The following is a 17,215-nucleotide window of genomic DNA, read 5'->3' as shown; positions in this document are numbered from 1 at the left end:
TCGCTTTTTATGACACGTACCGTTTGGTCGCTTAAATTGATTCTAAGCAAAGTCTGTCCTGCGGCTTTGGCGAGTGCGGAAACCAGACTAGTTTTTCCTACACCTGGACTTCCTTCCAGCAGAATCGGTTTGCTCAATTGCAATGCTCTTAATAATTTCAACGTATTTAGCTTCGTAACGGGAGTTGTAAATGTAAAAACGTTATTTTCGGAAGAAATATGCGGACCTTTCTTGATATAAAAAGGCGATATGCCAAATACGTCTGAAGCATCCATAACAACTTTTTCGTTTACTCGAGAGATTTCCATATTAAGATCAGATCTTATAGTATTTTCAATCTCTGATTTAATAAATTGAAGAGCTGCCTTTGTAAAGTCCCTCAATTTGCTGTTGCTAATAACAAATAATAGTTAATCATTAGATATTGAATTCTTTGTTGCATTAAAGTAAATGTAAGCATTACGTTAAAACGTGATATAATCACAATAGAATCTATATATTTCCTATTCAATGTAAAATTAAAATTTAATTTGATAAAATTCAATAAATCTTAATAAATTAAATTCTTTGTACAAAAGATTTTTAGTAAAATTTAACAAATTTAATTCATCCAAAATTTTTATACACCACATTAATATTTTTGCTAATATAAAATGCTTACCTTTCTGAACCTGTGCAGCCCGATCCGAGGCTATCGATGTATGTGAGACAAGCACCGTGGTAATACGCTTCTCCGACTGTCAGTCTCGACATGAGTGCTTCGCACTGAGTGCATATGTTTATGAAATCGACCCAAGTGAGCACATCTCGTATGCTCACCGTGAGCTTCTTGCCCACTTCGGTCGTGTGTAACCATTCAGTGAATCTCAATATCGCGGTGGCGATTGATTCTTTCGTCTGTTGCGATTCAATGCGGAGATTGTGCACTATTATATCGCACCAATCGTTCCTTGCCATACATCCTTCGCACCACACCTCAGTGAAGCGATTCCGCAAGGCCGGCGAGAGCTCCTTTTTACCGTAATCACCGCCGGGATTCATCGTTCCAATAAATACAAATTTCTCGTCCGCCACGATCACAGAGTTTTCTTCATTATGTGAAGATTCGATTCCTCTCTCGGTCAATAAAAGACTACGTTCCGGTTCTATAACATAAAAAAAATTACTAATAAATGCATGTGTGTGTTTCGTAATAATAAAATGAATTAAATTCTGTGTTCTTTTATTTTTCAAATTTTTACCATAAATTTAATCATTGCCATTATTTGCTTTGAATTTCTTATATTCAAAGACATATGTAAAATTGTTTTTTTTCTACATATGTTGATTTAATTTGCGATTCGCTTACTTACCCAGCAATGAATTTAATCGCTCCAAAACGCTATCATCGGCCAACGAGATTTCATCGGCTAAAAACAGATCGCCATTACGCATGGCATTTATCAGAGAACCATCCACCCATTCGAAAAGCCTCTGATCACCTTCGGCACGCTCTCGAACTGGTCGTAGATTTCCCAGAAAATCAGATGATTCAATGTGCATGTGACAATTGACGCTACGCATAGTTTGACCATTAATAGCGGCGATCAATTGGCAGACAGTCGTTTTGCCTCCGCCGGTCTCGCCGACTAGAAGCACCGGTTCCTTGAATTGGCAGGATTTCTTTACCAATACTGCCATTCTACGCATATGATAAGTCCACACAATGTGATCGAAACCCGAGATCTTGTTGTTCAAAATCTCTTCCAAAATGTGTTTCGTCACAAGCGAAGTCTTGTCATTTAGTGTGAATAAATTGTCAGGATTCACGTCTTTCTTCAGATGCTTCTTTAGTACTTGTCTTATCTGGTCCGCTTCTTCCGCTCGGCGGACTTTAGATGCGAGAACGAGGTAACCTTCATCCGCCATATGTTGGTCCCAATCGTAAAATTTGTTGTTTACTTCTGCTAATCTATATCTCTCGCCCCAACGAAACAGATCTCGCAAAGTTATAAATCCCTTTTTACCAGCAAAAGCTGCTGTACTTTTACGTCTTATTTGAAGTTCCATCATTACGTTAATTATTTTCTTGCAATATGACTCAGGCATATGGCATCTCTTGTGAAGTATTATCTGCAATTCATTCGGCGGTATTTCATCGAAATGTAATTCTACGAATCGGTTTCTGAACGCACGGGATAAAATCTTTCGACCGCCATAAAGACCAGGAGGGTTTTGTGTAGCGAACAGCATGAAGTGTTTGTGTGCTTTCACGACTTGTTGCGTCTCGGGTATGAAGAGTTCTCTGTTGTCATCAAGGACTCGATTTAAAGCTTCCAGGACATCGCTTGGGGCTAAATTTAATTCGTCCAAGATAATCCAATATCCTTTACGCATTGCATCAACTAAAATACCTTCTTTAAACATGAGCTTGCCAGTTTCATCCGCGATATAACTTCCGACGTATTCTTCTAAATCTGTGTGCTCGTGATTATTTATTCGAACACAGACATGTCCTGTAGTTTTTGCCAGATAAGTAATCAAACTAGTCTTCCCTACCGATGTGTCACCTTGTAGTAAAACTGGAATTTTACCTATCGATACCGCTCTCACTAAATCCTTCAAATTTCTTCTGATGGAATCAGTCAATATATAGTTGCTAGGTACTTCAGGTGTTAAATTTCCTTGAAGAACCCAATATCCTTCGATATATTCGTATTCCTCGCTCGGACCACATTTCGGTTGCGGTATGTGATTGCCAAGGAAAGCTTTAACATTCTGATTATGCAAGATAGTTTTCGTGATCATTTGCTGTACGATTGGATATGAGTTGTAATCCAACTGGGTCAAGAAACTTAAAGAGAAAGCTTCATATATGGATCTCTGAAAATTGCCGCAGGGATTCAATGCAGAGATATACAATGCGCGACAGAGAGTTCTAAGACTGTAATGTGGTTTGTGCGCCGTACCGTCGAACAACGTGTTTGTAGCTTCCTTCCTCACATTCAAATAAAATTTGACGATTTCCTCGTGTATCTTCACAGGCATATTCAGAGTTTTCAAATAAGAATTCACAAGAAGTCGAAGATCCGATGGTGTGGTTAGCTCGTCGATGTAGAATTCAGTGAATCTATTCCTCAAACCGACGGGTAGATCTTTCTTACCGATATCTGTAGCCGGATTCATACAGGCAAACACTGTGAAATCAGGATGTCTTTTTACAGGCTCACCATCGCCGTGCTCATGCAACAATAGCGACTCCGAAGAACTTTCCAGCAAACCAGAGAGACATTCCAGCGTCTCCGCACTTGCCAAATTAATCTCGTCTAAGAGAACCCAATCACCATTCCGCAAAGCCTTGATCAAACTCCCTTCCATGAAAGAAAACGCATATTGACTCTTCACTTGAACTTTCAGTTTATTAAGTTTATCCCGTATCTTCTTCCACTTTCTCAGCATATTTAGATGACTGACTAGCCTGGAATGTATCACCTCATCTTTTTTAAGCTTAAAATTTTCTAATAATTCTTTTAGCCTTTTTTTCTGTATCCTTATAGCAGCTAATGCACTGTCAAGCATTTTAACAAGAAGTTTATTCCATTTCTGCTGCTCGTAACACAGAGTTATGCTTTCCAAGTAGTTCTTGTTTGATTCTATCACGAAATAAATGTGAAACAACTCCTCAAATTCTTTTAAAATAGGTAAGATCAAAACCTTTAAATCAATTGGTTTGTAGCCACCTAATAAATCGACACTTTCACTCTGCTGATTCATATTTATAATTGTCAACTTGTGATTAGTACTCTTTGCCAAATATTGTATTGCACTTGTTTTTCCAGTACCCGTTTCACCAACGAGCAGGACAGGCTCCTTTTGCATAATGCAGCTAGCTATCCGTTCCAATAAACATGCAGAAAGTCTTGTATATGAGAAATTGTTATTTTCATATCTCTGTGAACATCGCGCTTCCTTGCGAAGCAGCTGCGCTCTACCCGCTATCAAAACATTGGAACGTAAATTTATGGAAGGTTTATGCAAGTTACAGAAGTACTCCGCTTTAGTCTCTATAATGCCGAGTTTGCAAGCCACCATTTTGGCCAAGTTTAATCGTTGATCTATAAAAAATCGTAATAATCAATGATATATAATTAAAATGTTTTTAAATATAGTTACCCTAATATTATATTATAAAAAAAAGTAGGAAATAAATAAAAACATACCTTCATTAGGCACCGAATAGCAAAAGACATCCAAAGCATCCTGATATATTTTTAATGCAGAATTAGGCGATGATACATCAAAATCGATAATAGCTCTGGAACACCATTTTATTAAATCCCGTGTCGATGTTTGTCGCCCAATCTTCAATGATGCTATAGCATTACTTGCACTGTTGTCACTATCATGATGTCCTACAGAAAACAATAAGAACACATCTACTATTCTAGTAGCGATAGTGTTCAATACTGGAAATAATGTTTTGACTACAGTCACTAATTCATCTTTTGATAAAGGTTCTACGTTTAGACACAGCCAATGTTTCTGCAATAAACTCAATGATCCTGACACATGTTTCTGAATGCCCGTGGTTGATATCATCAACCGTCGAGTTACGAACAACTGAAATCCACTGTTGGCGTAAACGGTGTCGCGATAGCCGGGTACACAGAGTGTTCCTGTTTCCATCAAGTTGCTTAGAACACTAACTACATCCAGAGCAGCGCTGTCTATGTCTTCTAATAACAACCATTTGCCGGCAATAACCGCTTGCGTGAGAACACCCGGTTGCCAAACGAATTCACCGGGCACATCGGTACATCTGTACATTCCCAGTAGCATTTTCGAGTCAGTCTGATCGCCTAGTTGCACCTTGACAAAGTTTGACATATCGTGTCCAGTGACTTTGGCTAAATACTCTACCAAAGCTGTCTTACCGCAACCTACTGGTCCTTGCAAGCAAATACATTTTTTGAAACCAATAGCCATAGCCAAACTTTGCAGATTTTTCATCATAGATGAGACTGGAACTAAATTATGGGAGCTTTGATTCTTCCCAAGAGTTGGTAATAAAATTCCACCAATAGATACAACAGACGAGATATTTTTGACTGTATCTTCCATTGACTCAAAGCTCACACAAGCAATTCTAGTGTCTACCTTCTTGTCTTCATAATCAGTCAGAAATTTGTCAAAATTTGGTATAAATGTTTGCGCACACAACATTCTTGTTGATTCAGACATGTTCAAAACTATTGCTATGCATTTTAAGGCAGTCCTGGAATCCAATAAGAAAGTCTTTTATTTTCAAAAGCAATTATAAGAAAAATAATTAAAAATTCTTAAAAATAATTAAAAATTCTTGAAATATTAATATTGCTTATTCTTTCTAAAAAGTCAAAATTTTTATTAATAAATATATTGCAATGTACATACCATTTTACTCTATCATCTGCATTTGTTAAATATTTATAAAATTTGGACCAATTCCACTTATGTTTAAAATGGCTAACAGCAGACCGCAAAATATTATAACATGCAATTACAATGTCATATTCAGATATTGTAGAGATATTGTATGATAACTTCTTTGTATTTTGTCTTTTTGCAGATGTAGCAGTTTCAAGAGAAGAATTATCTGTGTCATAAAACTCAAATGGTGCTGGATTAATATCAAAATAGCGTAAAACAAATCTGAAATAAGAATATATATATATATATTATTCTATAATATATTAATGTATAATAAAGAATCTTTATATTTTAAATATATACAAAAAGATAAATTTAATAATTTATTTTCTAATATTAGCAAAAAATATTAATATTTAATTTCTACCTTTTAAACTAGAGAATATAAAAATTGAATATTTTCAGTTCCAAATTTTAACACTCCAATATATATCATAAAATTTAATATATATTTATCTAATTTATATGCATATATATATATATATATATATATATATATATATATATATATGTCATTATCAATAATTTATTTTAAAAGCTAAATTGAATTAAAATAGATTTCATCAAAGCCAAAAGTCTACTGCTTGTCAATCTTATGTAAATAAAATATATATAAAATTGTAAAATATTATGTAAATTAGATTTCTTATTATAAAGAGTTGATTGCACACAATACATGAAATAAGTATATCACAAGTACATACGTTTTTAATAAATCTTGATTAATTAGAAGCAGTTTTCCTAATATAACACAGTTCAATATATGAATAATATCTTTATCAATTAGTGTGGATGATTGCATATCATCTGTAGATATTGCCATTGAAACAAGTGCTGGTAACAATTCTGGAAAACAGTCAGCAACATCTTGTGTGCACTCTGGCTGCATCAAAAATTCACATAATATTTCTAAAATTTTGTCAGGCTCAATTTGATGAAATTCCTAAAAAATAAAAAAGGAATTGAATATTATATTTATAAATTTTACACAACTGACAATCAAGATTAATAGATAATAGTTTAAAATACACATGCGACAATTAAATATATGTTAAACAATATTGCAGAAATAATATTTACTTCAAATGGAAAGATTCTTTGTTTATACTTCTCATTTCGCTCACAGAATTTCGACAATTTCTGAATTAACATTGTGCACGATTATATTCCGAAAAGTTATAACCAATATTTGAAAAATACACAAAACACGTGGTGATCAAATGACGATTGTAAGAACGAATGATGATAATTATAACCTCAGAAACCACGTGTTTTACTCAATACACGCATTCGCATTGATATCAGAACGTCCCACATTGACTATGGGGATGCGCAGAGCACTCTGCGCATCACATGTACACGGTTCGCATTTGTGTATGTTATCCTCTTTACTGCTGATACTGAACCGGTGAACCAGGATCTCGTTCTTTTTCATCACTGCACACTGCTCATTTGTGTATTTTCGGTAGCACAAATATCTGCCTGATTGATCAATCAAATTTGAAGCATTTGAAATGTCAAATGGAGTCCATTTTATCGGACGAAAAAAGAAATGAAAAGTATATGTACATCGTATTTAAATATTCGCGCTGTAATTTTGTTCATGATTATTTAAAATGTGAAAAAATGGCAAAAAATAGCAAAGCAATTGATAATAAATGATTCTAACTTTATATTTGATGTCTATTATTATTAAGATTAAAAGAGACAACTAATATATTATATGCAATTAAGAAAAAATTGAATTAATAATTTGAAGTTTTTAATGTGATGTTTATATCTATGCATTACATTGTTCCGCACGTTCGCTTTAAAAAAGCTTTTTCTTATTGAAAACAATTTTATTAACTTCTTTGTATTAATTTTTATTATATAACAATAATTAAAAATTGATAAACTGTTAGTATCTCTTGTTAAAATGAATAATGTTTCTTATTTATAGAATCTTGAAGTACTACTTAAAGATTTATTAGTGTAATAAGGGAAGATATTATATTTATATTACACAGCATATATGTACTTTTTATTTATTTTTTGTTATTATAGACAATAGAAAGTATTCATTATTTATAAAAAGTTCTTTAAATAAATATCCCGAAGAATTATCTGCTAATGCTCAAAGTCTGATAAATCATTACATATCTTGAATTCTTCTTGTATTCTCCTTTCAATCCCTAGCAATAACATATTGTCTGCTGTTACATTAAAACTAACATACACTGGCTTTCCAAGCTTTATGCTCAATCTCTTAGCTATGTTTGTAGATGTAGCATCTGCTACAGCACCCATAATTTTCGTTGCAATAGGCTGTTTTTCAAAGTTTGATATAAAAGAGAAGGACAGATCTTCCATGGTGGGATTATTACAATCTCCTATCCACAGATACAAGGAATCTTTCATCTTCATGATTTCACAATTAATAGTAACATCACCGACTTTGGCAACAAACTTATGAAATTTGATGCCACATTGCAGTAATTCTGCATGAGATTCTTGTTCTGTTGTATTTGCCATCCTTTACTATAAACCTCCTTATTTACCTGTAAATTATCATATAAGTTTTATATGTTAGATAAAAAAAAACAAAAAATAATTGCGCAAAGACTATATAATCGAATAAAAAAATAAGAAGCAATTTTATTAGACAAAATAATCTGATTGATTACCTCGCATTTTAAGTAATTCAAGCAGTTTAAATGATTTTTAAATCTCGGATTGTATGCGTGTTAATTAAAGAAATTTGCGTTTAAATCATATATTTCTATTTCATGCTTCACACAGTTCTTGTAATGCTCCTAAAAACTGCGTTCAGAAATACACTATTAACTAGCATGTCGTTTATGATTGGTATATATTGGTAAATCCACCAATCAGATTTATTTTCTAAAAAGTACTCTGTTATCTTTTCTGAACGCAGCCAGCAAATTTATGCGCTATCTTTTTCTATAACCTTTTTATATCCATGAACATATGATTCTATTCTGCCTCTAATCTACGTATCGTTTATATCAGAATACGAGGCAGTCAGAGTAAGCAGTGCTGAAATTGATCCCCTCATTTGTAAGATGGATGTACGTCTTGAGAAAACCATGAAAGCAAAAAAGGATGATGCGGTGCGAAAAATATCGAGGCCAAAAGCAGATGGTAATCTGGAGAAAGCTGTAAAAAATGTGCAACATATCTTGAAGGTTAGATATAACCGCTGATAGAAAACAGAATATGTTTTATTTAATTTCTACAATATTTTGTATTCATTACATCATTTTATTGTATAATTATAGCTTGCTGGAATTTATATTATTTTATTAATATGTTTTTGAATTTATCATGTACGCGTAATTATTTTAATATATTGTTATTGTAATGTTTATTGCGCTATGTATGTTAGCAATTACTGCAATTGCATTAACAAAATGTTGAATAAGAATTTAAATGACTGTTATTTGAATGAATTATTTAATGAATATTTGTTACATTTATTAATACAAATTCTTTTTTTCTAGAAAAAAAAAGCACAAGCTAAAGCTGCCAAGAAAAAGAGAATAAGTTCAACAAAACGTAAACCTGTACAATCTAAAGTACGAAGACCAAGACGAAGAGGGATAGTTTATGTAGGGCACATACCTCATGGGTTTTATGAAGAACAAATGAAAGACTACTTCAAACAGTTTGGGATTGTAACAAGAGTACGAGTGGCACGATCCAGAAAAGTATGCATAAATCTAAATGAATTGTAAACTGTATTATGAGAATGCAATGATTATATTGCTAACTTTTACAAATTTTATTTCTAGACTGGGAAAAGTCGTGGCTATGGTTATGTAGAATTCCTTTATCCAGAAGTTGCTCAAATTGCAGCAGAGAGTATGAATAATTATCTCATGTGTGGTCGATTATTGAAAGGTATTATTTAAACTTTGAAATTATATTAACATGTTAATTTTGATTGCTTTCCTTCATATAATATGTGTTTTAGCCACATATATTCCACCAGAGAAGCAGCATTTTGGATTTTTCATAGGAGTAAATTGGACAGAAGATAAATATCCTAAATTGAAAAGCAGGAGTAAGACAATCTTACGTAAAAATCGTGTTCAAAATGATAAAGCTTACAAAAAGTATATTAAAAATTCACTCAATAAACTTTCTACGTTAGAAGATAAACTGCAAGACAAAGGAATTAGCATAAAATTTCAACCTATTGATGTACCAAAATCGTAACAAACAATAAAAATTTACACAAATTCGTTTTTCTGTTATACTTGTAACAATAAACATACAGATTTATAATGCTTCTGTAAATGATATCTGTGTAAATCATTATATACAATTACATCTAAATGTATGCTACATTCGAAACATATTAGATATACAGTAGTTGCTTCCTGTCTATATGGCTAGTCCTATATTATAATATAGAATTCTATATATGGCTATAGGTCTATCTCAGATGCCTATATATATATATATATATATATATATATATATATATATATATAATATATAGGCATCTGAAATAAATCTACAGCCATATATAGAATTCTATATTATAATATAGGACTACAAATTGTCCTTATTCTCGATGTCCTCTTTCTTTTTCGCCTGAAAGCCATTGCTCTGCAACATCGTATCAACCATCATCGCTGCCATTATTATCCATTTAACAGGAAGGATATCGATTGCGAGCGCGCGAGGTACGCGTGTATGGTGTGTGACTGCAGAGTCGATTAAATCGCAATTCGATAATGGATAATTATACATGGGAAAGCATCTCGATAATATCGATTGTAAAATCGATTTGTGACAGTGATCGAATCGAATTGCGATTTAATTGACTCTGCAGTCGCACACCACACCCGCGTACCTCGCGCGCTCGCAATCGATATCCTTCCTGTCAAATGGATAATAATGGCAGCGATGACGGTTGATACAATGTTGCAGAGCAATGGCTTTCAGGCGAAAAAGAAAGAGGAAATCGAGAATAAGGACAATTTGTGGTATGTGTAATATTTGCGTGATGATATTCGTTTATTAAAATGCGACGCGAAACGAGAATGCCAGTTTGTCTCATGCTTCATGAAAGAATCTTCCGCTTTATGACACATCCTATTATTGCGTGAGAAAAATTGAGCATTTTGAATTCGCCTTTTACTCGATGTTATTTGTATGCTTCGCAGGTCATCTATTCTGGCGGAAGTGCAGAACAGCAGCAACAACAAATTACCGTCAAATAAAAACGTCCTCGTTCTAGGTAAATGTCAACGAAATCCAATCGACCGTAGGCCGATATAGCATGCATATTAAGTATCTGCTGTTGTTAGACATGTATGTCATCGACAGAAAAAAAGTGCTACATTGCCATATTTGTGCTAATGATTAATTGGAGATAAATCGATTTTTTTCATTGTGATTTTTTTCCTATACATGTGATACTTTATTTGTAGTCTACTGAGGTTATATCACACTAATATCGCATCCTTTATGATTTGCATACAAATATGCTAATGCGTTTCAAGTATTATGGACAAAAATATGTTTATCTTTTCTTGCGAATATTACTAATAACAAATGTAATATATGGTATTCTTACTATGATAATTATTGATAGAGATGTTTGTATCTGTGCTTAATGATATATTTTTGTTAGGTGATAATGAAAGTGGGAAAACTACACTTATAGCGAAATTACAAGGTGTTGAGGACCCAAAGAAAGGTTCCGGGTTAGAATTTGCATATATTGATGTGAGAGATGATTATCGAGACGGTTGGTGCAAAATTAACTTGAATATTCTGATTATTAATTAACAGGATATTTTGAAGATGCTGCAATATACGATTTCTTTGTAGATCATACAAGGCTATCTGTATGGGTTCTGGATGGAGACCCAGGTCACGCAAATCTTTTGAGATTTGCTTTGAACAAAGAGAGGTTTCCGCATACACTTGTTATGTTAGTCGCTGCTATGACTACGCCATGGGCCATTCTTGATCAGCTTCAAGCATGGGCTGCATTATTAGGCGATCATATTGACAAATTACCATTAGATAATGATACTAGGCAACGATGCAGGCAACTTAGTAAGTAGATTAAAATACAGCAAATATATATAATATATAATATTGCATTATTGTTTCAATGTTAACACACTTTTATTACTGCTATACTTATTATTTTATTTTTCAACTTTCCTTAATCTAAGATAAGTAACCAAAATGCAATGTGCGTTTTTATATAGAGAATTAATTTTAACTTTAATATATATGTGTATATATATGTTATATTGTTATGCACAATTTTATTTTGTAGATATTAAGAAATGGCAAGACTATACAGAACCAGGAGATGAACTAGATCCTGGTAGTCCTTTGCGACGTACTAGTCGTAATTTGGATGATGACACTGCTGATAGCTTACCTTTGCCAGAAGGAGTACTTACAACTAATTTAGGGCTAGACGTTGTCGTGGTCATAACGAAAACCGATTACATGTCCACTCTGGAAAAAGAACAGGATTACAAGTGAATATTGATTGAAGAATTCACTGTAACATAAATCTATAAATAGTACAAATATTAATTCTACATAATTTCTATTTAGAGATGAACACTTTGACTTTATGCAGCAGTGGATCAGGCGGTTTTGCTTGCAATATGGTGCAGGCCTCTTCTACACATCGGCGAAAGAGGACAAAAATTGTGATCTGCTATATAAATACCTTACACATAGGATATACTCTTTACCTTTTAGGACACCGGCGTTGGTTGTTGAGAAGGACGCAGTACTTATGTAGGGATATTTCTTACATTTTTTTGAGACTACTTTTTTACTTATGTATGTTAACGATCATTATTTGCAGACCTGCTGGTTGGGATAACATGAAGAAGATTAGTATTCTACACGAGAATTTACAATCCATGAAGGCGAACGATTACTATCGCGACGTTATTGCACAACCAGCAATAAATCGCAAAGTATACTATTATGTTATTTCTCTAATATAACTGATATAACACATATATGATAGTCTAATATGATTTATTGACATCATCGGTTTAGTGCGTTGCCAGAGAAATGGAGGTTCAGGCGGAAGAAGAGCAAGCTTTTCTCGCGCGGCAGCAAGCTGCTCTATCCGGTTTAAAAGACCCCACTCGTTCCCCAACGACTCGGAATCAGGCAAGCCCTGGACCAATTATACAGGTTATACCATTTATATGTAGAGCATGCTCTTCATGTTACATGTCAAATCAAAGGTACCACAGTATTGCTGCTAATTTTCTCATCGCATTTGCGAATCGTGCGATCCATTAAGCTACTTCGTCATAACAAAATCCATTACAAAATCATTGGTTTTATAACTTGGTGCTTTATTTGTTTGTGCCAATTGTTTGCAGTATAATGTACTCATATAATTGTTTCGTTCATATAGATGATTCATTCAATGTTGAAAGCAGATATTTTTATCCTTCATGTATTACAAGCCTGTGCCTCTTAGAAGACCCATATTACTCAATGTATCTAATGAATTCGTTTAATACAATATATATATATATATATATAATATATATATATATATATATACACATATATACATATATTATAATGATATCATAGCATATCTCTAATATCAAATCATTTCATTTAACATGTAATAATTTAATCCTTGCCGATAGAGGATGTTGATAAATCATGTACAAGACCTCCCAATAGTTAACTGTAGAATGTGTTATTGTTTAATAATCCATGTAATTTCAATTTCAACCATCATCTCGTGTGGTTATTCCAGTTAACATTTGGAAGCATGTTCTAATCTATGTGGTATGATCTGTCCATTCAAAATATAATATACTTCGAAAATAGATGGACACTAACATTTTTCTGGATAGGTGGCATCGCCAAACAAGAAGCTGGATCCCAAGGGTGCCGGCGCGACGCCGTCCGGGGAAGGTGTTTTAGCTAATTTCTTCAATTCTCTTCTTTACAAGAAAACTGGAGTGCAGCCTGGTTCACCAGGAACGCCAGGCAGTGTAGGAGCGAGTCCCTTGAAACTTGGTACGTTAAAATAAATTCTTTCTGTAACGAAAATACTAAAAAAAAACATTTGTATCTCAGAGGCTACACCAGTGGACAAGGCGACTATGTGCAACGATGCAGCAGCGGAATTAGATCGTCTCACTCGGACCAAGAAAATTTCCCCACCCAATTTAAATTCGTCGTCTGAATGTTAAAGGTAATGCGCTTTTTCTTCGCGATCCTTCTTGTTAATCGAATGATAATTGAAGCTTCATGCTATCATTGGATAGAATTAAAACAAGAATTGAGAATTGGGATTTTTGTATCGTATTTGTTGCAATGAAATATATCGCGCATAAATTGAAAACACAATGAACGAGCATAATGATAAAATAGGTCGTGAAGAAATAAAATTTAGTTTTAATCGATTAATAGTAATCTAACCTGATAATAAAATCACAAAAGAGGGAGATATAAAAAAAAAAAGAAGAAAAAAAAATAAATTTATATAATCTGTATGTCACACAACTCTGCGACTCTCGAGTGCTGTGTTTGATTAAATATCAGACAGAAAACTAGCAAGTTATTAAATTAATGTAATTAAAATATTTAATATAATATTATATCGAGATATAGGCTTTACGCACATACCCCAGCGCCTGGTCATAGTAAATTATTTAGCAATCGCTCTTCGTATATATATATATATGTGGAAACGAAAACGTGTTCACTATATCCATACACGAATGCACATCTTTTTTTTTGTCTCTTCTTTTGGTAAGCGAATATTTTTATTACGTGTTATATTGGATTATTTCTTTTCACGAGATATCTCGAGATAACGACTTGTCACTGCATTCGGTCTAATTTTTACGACATAAGTGCCGTTAGCGCTGCGAATGTGTTGTGCGAATGCGTGAGATAGTCTTTTATACGAATTGTTCATAAAATATGCGAGACCTTTTAATAGAAGATGCAGTGCAGTCTTCATATAGGAATAGCTAATGGTACGAGACTGGAATGGATGTTCATATCGCGCGTGTAAATTCGACAATTTTTTTTGTAGATTTCAAACTGTGAGTATCTTACTCAACTCACGCAAATAAATGAACAGAAATCTGTACATTCAGTTATCAATATATATATAAATGTGGCTAAATGTATATGAAATTTAAATTCTCGAAGAAAATAAATAATTTTTCGTATATATCGTCTCATATTCATCTTCAGCCAGAATAATTATTTACTATATGTTTAGTTACAAATTCATTGTGTGATATTTAATAAGTAATTTTGTATGGCAAGTTTATAAAATTCCTTTATTTTATTATTGGGTGGAATACATTAGAGCGATTAATAATGCAATATTATTTTGTTCTGTTGGACATAGTTTTGTGATATAACTTAGATTGTCATATTTTTATTTATGATATCATATAATTCGCATTGTGACGATGAATGTTGATTTCTAAATAAAATTCAAGAAAGACAGTAATAAAATAAAAATACTGTCAAGGAATGCGAGTCTGAATAATCCTACTTTATATATGTTTACTTTATATATTTGATACGTATCGATATAAGCAATTTTCAAGACTGAGTTTATCGCCAAATAATTGAACATAAATTTGAAATCAAATAGAGTAAAATATTCACTATCATTATTCGGAAGGGATGCATAATTAAACAAATAAGAACATTACATGAAATATATACAAGAAATGCATAATTAAAATTGTCATAAAAGAAAAAATAGGATGGATAATCACGCCTCTATAATTAATATATAATAATATATAAATGCACATCACTACTTCATAATTAATACATAATGATAGTTGTGCAATAAAGTATCATTGTGCCAATGGCAAATCCACATTTTCAAAAGTCTAAAACTAATATTTTTGGTTGAACCTTAATAAAGTTTGATTTATAAATTTATAATATGTATTTATCTATTACTAATATAATTAATATAAAAAACACTTAGGCCATACATACAATAATCACTATAAATTTTATATCGCTTATCATATAATTGTTATTTAAAAAAAAACAAGTAATAAATTTTTAAGTTAAAAAGATTAAAAAGAAGCTTATTATATCCTGTGTAGATCTACCATTGTATTGCACCAAAAACATTTCTTTACTAATTAAAGTAATACACAGATAACATATCACATATTTGCAAATTGTAATATTTTAATAAACAATGATATTAATTGTGTATAATCCTCATACGATTTATATTTTTTTTTTCAAAAGATAAAATAAGTCACAAATATGATATTTTTTATTTATTAATTCTAACAATCTCTACATGGGAATTATTCAAGATAAATGTAAAGATATTAGTTTTATGTATTAATAATAAATATTCGGAAGAACTGTCTTATATCTACTGGATTTTTTTTTAATTTTTATTTATGCAAAAAAGAACAACGTTAATAAATGATAAATAAAAAGCTGTGTAAAAAACATACTGGAAATATGTTACATTCGTGTTTGAATAACTATACGGCTACTTATATGAAACATAATTTTAACAGCATAATATATCATTTATCATGCAACAAGATTTTTTCTTACTAGAAATATGAATATTAAATAATATAAGTGTGCCTACATTATATGTTTTTCGAGCTCATCTATCAATTGGATTATATTTTATTTATAAACTATTATAAGCTCAAAAATCATTATTTCAATATATAGATGTCCAGATCTGCTTATCCAAACTGAAGGAGTGAATTCAGTACGTCAAAACAAGAAACTTTTATAATATTTATATTTTAAATAAAATATATAATATTTTAAAACGTAATTTTTATCGTTTAAATTACTCTTATCTTTAATATCTGAATTTAGTAAAAATGGCAATAGTTCATTTTTATAAATTTTGATTTGGGGAAGCGCTATTTTTGAGATTTGAAGTGTCAAAGAAAAATTTTTTGTTTTGACATGCTGAATTCAGTCCTTCAGTTTAGATATGCGAATCTGAGATATCTCGTATATTGTTTTTCAATTTTATGTAACTGGGCCATGTCTTTAAAACAATATTGATCTATCGATTCAGCCCAATATAATCTTGTCAAAAATAAACGCCATCAAAAAGAAACTAGCCAGTTTCTTTTTCTCTCATGAAATGTCGCAAATAGTCGTAGATTATATAATTCGCTCATCGTATCGTAATCGCCCTAGGAAAATTCCAGCGCAATGTGGCCGATGATCTTATTTTTAGTAGAGCAAAATGCGCTTGTCGACCGCTTTGCGACATATTGGACACTCCGACATACGATCGCCACACATTTGGCAAGTGCCGTGTCCACACAGGAAGATCATGTTTTTCAGACGATCCAGGCAAACCGGACACATAGTCTGCAACAATAAAATCGGATTCTTGTAACTTGTCGCCTCATCTGGCATTTCCATTTAAATTCTATCTTACTTAATATGAATAATTATTTTATATAATTATTTTATTATTCAAACTTCAAGCTTTTTTCTAATACAAGCTTTCAAGATTTTTCTAATTTAGAAACGAGCTTTTCTCAACAAAAATATAATTGTACATGCCATTCTTTATTATATTTTTCATATTTTTGTAACGTTAAGTATCTTGTAAATTTTTTATTATAATCCACTTGAAGTCGAATGAAAAATAAGTCTTTCTAGTTAATTTAACTCTGTAGCTCTTTCTTGTAATTGGCAAAATATAAACGTGAAAGCTAAACAAAATGATAGATTGGAGTTATTT

The 17,215-nt window shown here is 32.2% G+C and overlaps 5 protein-coding genes across 6 annotated transcripts in view; 2 read left to right on the top strand and 3 right to left on the bottom strand.

Moving 5' to 3' along the window:
- Nucleotides 1–6,883, bottom strand: part of LOC126849277 (midasin) — a 93,830-nt gene extending 86,947 nt beyond the window's left edge. The window contains exons 1-7 of the mRNA XM_050590960.1: nucleotides 6,764–6,883; nucleotides 6,153–6,391; nucleotides 5,413–5,670; nucleotides 4,200–5,254; nucleotides 1,353–4,094; nucleotides 662–1,145; nucleotides 21–393 (exon numbers count right to left, since the gene is read on the bottom strand). Coding sequence (XP_050446917.1) covers nucleotides 21–393; nucleotides 662–1,145; nucleotides 1,353–4,094; nucleotides 4,200–5,254; nucleotides 5,413–5,670; nucleotides 6,153–6,391; nucleotides 6,764–6,883 — 5,271 coding nt within the window. The remainder of the gene's footprint in view (nucleotides 1–20; nucleotides 394–661; nucleotides 1,146–1,352; nucleotides 4,095–4,199; nucleotides 5,255–5,412; nucleotides 5,671–6,152; nucleotides 6,392–6,763) is intronic.
- A 576-nt stretch (nucleotides 6,884–7,459) lies between these two features.
- Nucleotides 7,460–8,282, bottom strand: LOC126848625 (proteasome assembly chaperone 4-like). Its single transcript, XM_050589637.1, has 2 exons — nucleotides 8,115–8,282; nucleotides 7,460–7,988 (listed from the first exon to the last, which is right to left on the bottom strand). Exon 2 carries the CDS (start codon nucleotides 7,960–7,962, stop codon nucleotides 7,558–7,560), a length of 405 nt encoding a protein of 134 aa, XP_050445594.1. The 5' UTR covers nucleotides 7,963–7,988; nucleotides 8,115–8,282; the 3' UTR covers nucleotides 7,460–7,557.
- A 121-nt stretch (nucleotides 8,283–8,403) lies between these two features.
- On the top strand, nucleotides 8,404–9,811 carry LOC126848620 (MKI67 FHA domain-interacting nucleolar phosphoprotein-like). Its single transcript, XM_050589631.1, has 4 exons — nucleotides 8,404–8,636; nucleotides 8,952–9,158; nucleotides 9,243–9,351; nucleotides 9,425–9,811. The coding sequence occupies exons 1-4, from the start codon at nucleotides 8,514–8,516 to the stop codon at nucleotides 9,667–9,669; spliced, it is 684 nt and encodes a 227-aa protein (XP_050445588.1). The 5' UTR covers nucleotides 8,404–8,513; the 3' UTR covers nucleotides 9,670–9,811.
- A 496-nt stretch (nucleotides 9,812–10,307) lies between these two features.
- Nucleotides 10,308–14,665, top strand: LOC126848615 (cytoplasmic dynein 1 light intermediate chain 1). 2 transcript variants are annotated; one of them, XM_050589627.1, is made up of 10 exons: nucleotides 10,308–10,445; nucleotides 10,626–10,699; nucleotides 11,096–11,212; nucleotides 11,296–11,526; nucleotides 11,756–11,966; nucleotides 12,046–12,234; nucleotides 12,305–12,419; nucleotides 12,505–12,645; nucleotides 13,332–13,497; nucleotides 13,558–14,665. In XM_050589627.1, the coding sequence occupies exons 1-10, from the start codon at nucleotides 10,357–10,359 to the stop codon at nucleotides 13,671–13,673; spliced, it is 1,449 nt and encodes a 482-aa protein (XP_050445584.1). In that variant the 5' UTR covers nucleotides 10,308–10,356; the 3' UTR covers nucleotides 13,674–14,665. The 2 variants fall into 2 exon arrangements, with proteins under 2 accessions (XP_050445584.1, XP_050445583.1); XM_050589626.1 differs by having other exon boundaries at nucleotides 10,332–10,445; nucleotides 12,505–12,621.
- Nucleotides 14,666–14,758: 93 nt separating this feature from the next.
- The window catches only part of LOC126848604 (E3 ubiquitin-protein ligase MIB1), a 346,576-nt gene continuing 344,119 nt past the window's right edge, over nucleotides 14,759–17,215 (bottom strand). The window contains exon 15 of the mRNA XM_050589604.1: nucleotides 14,759–16,836. Coding sequence (XP_050445561.1) covers nucleotides 16,696–16,836 — 141 coding nt within the window. The 3' untranslated portion in view covers nucleotides 14,759–16,695. The remainder of the gene's footprint in view (nucleotides 16,837–17,215) is intronic.

The sequence above is a fragment of the Cataglyphis hispanica genome, chromosome 4, assembly GCF_021464435.1.
Source record: "Cataglyphis hispanica isolate Lineage 1 chromosome 4, ULB_Chis1_1.0, whole genome shotgun sequence".
NCBI lineage: Eukaryota > Metazoa > Arthropoda > Insecta > Hymenoptera > Formicidae > Cataglyphis > Cataglyphis hispanica.
Note: the sequence above shows the minus strand (reverse complement) of the source record. Positions and strands in the feature narration are given on the sequence as shown.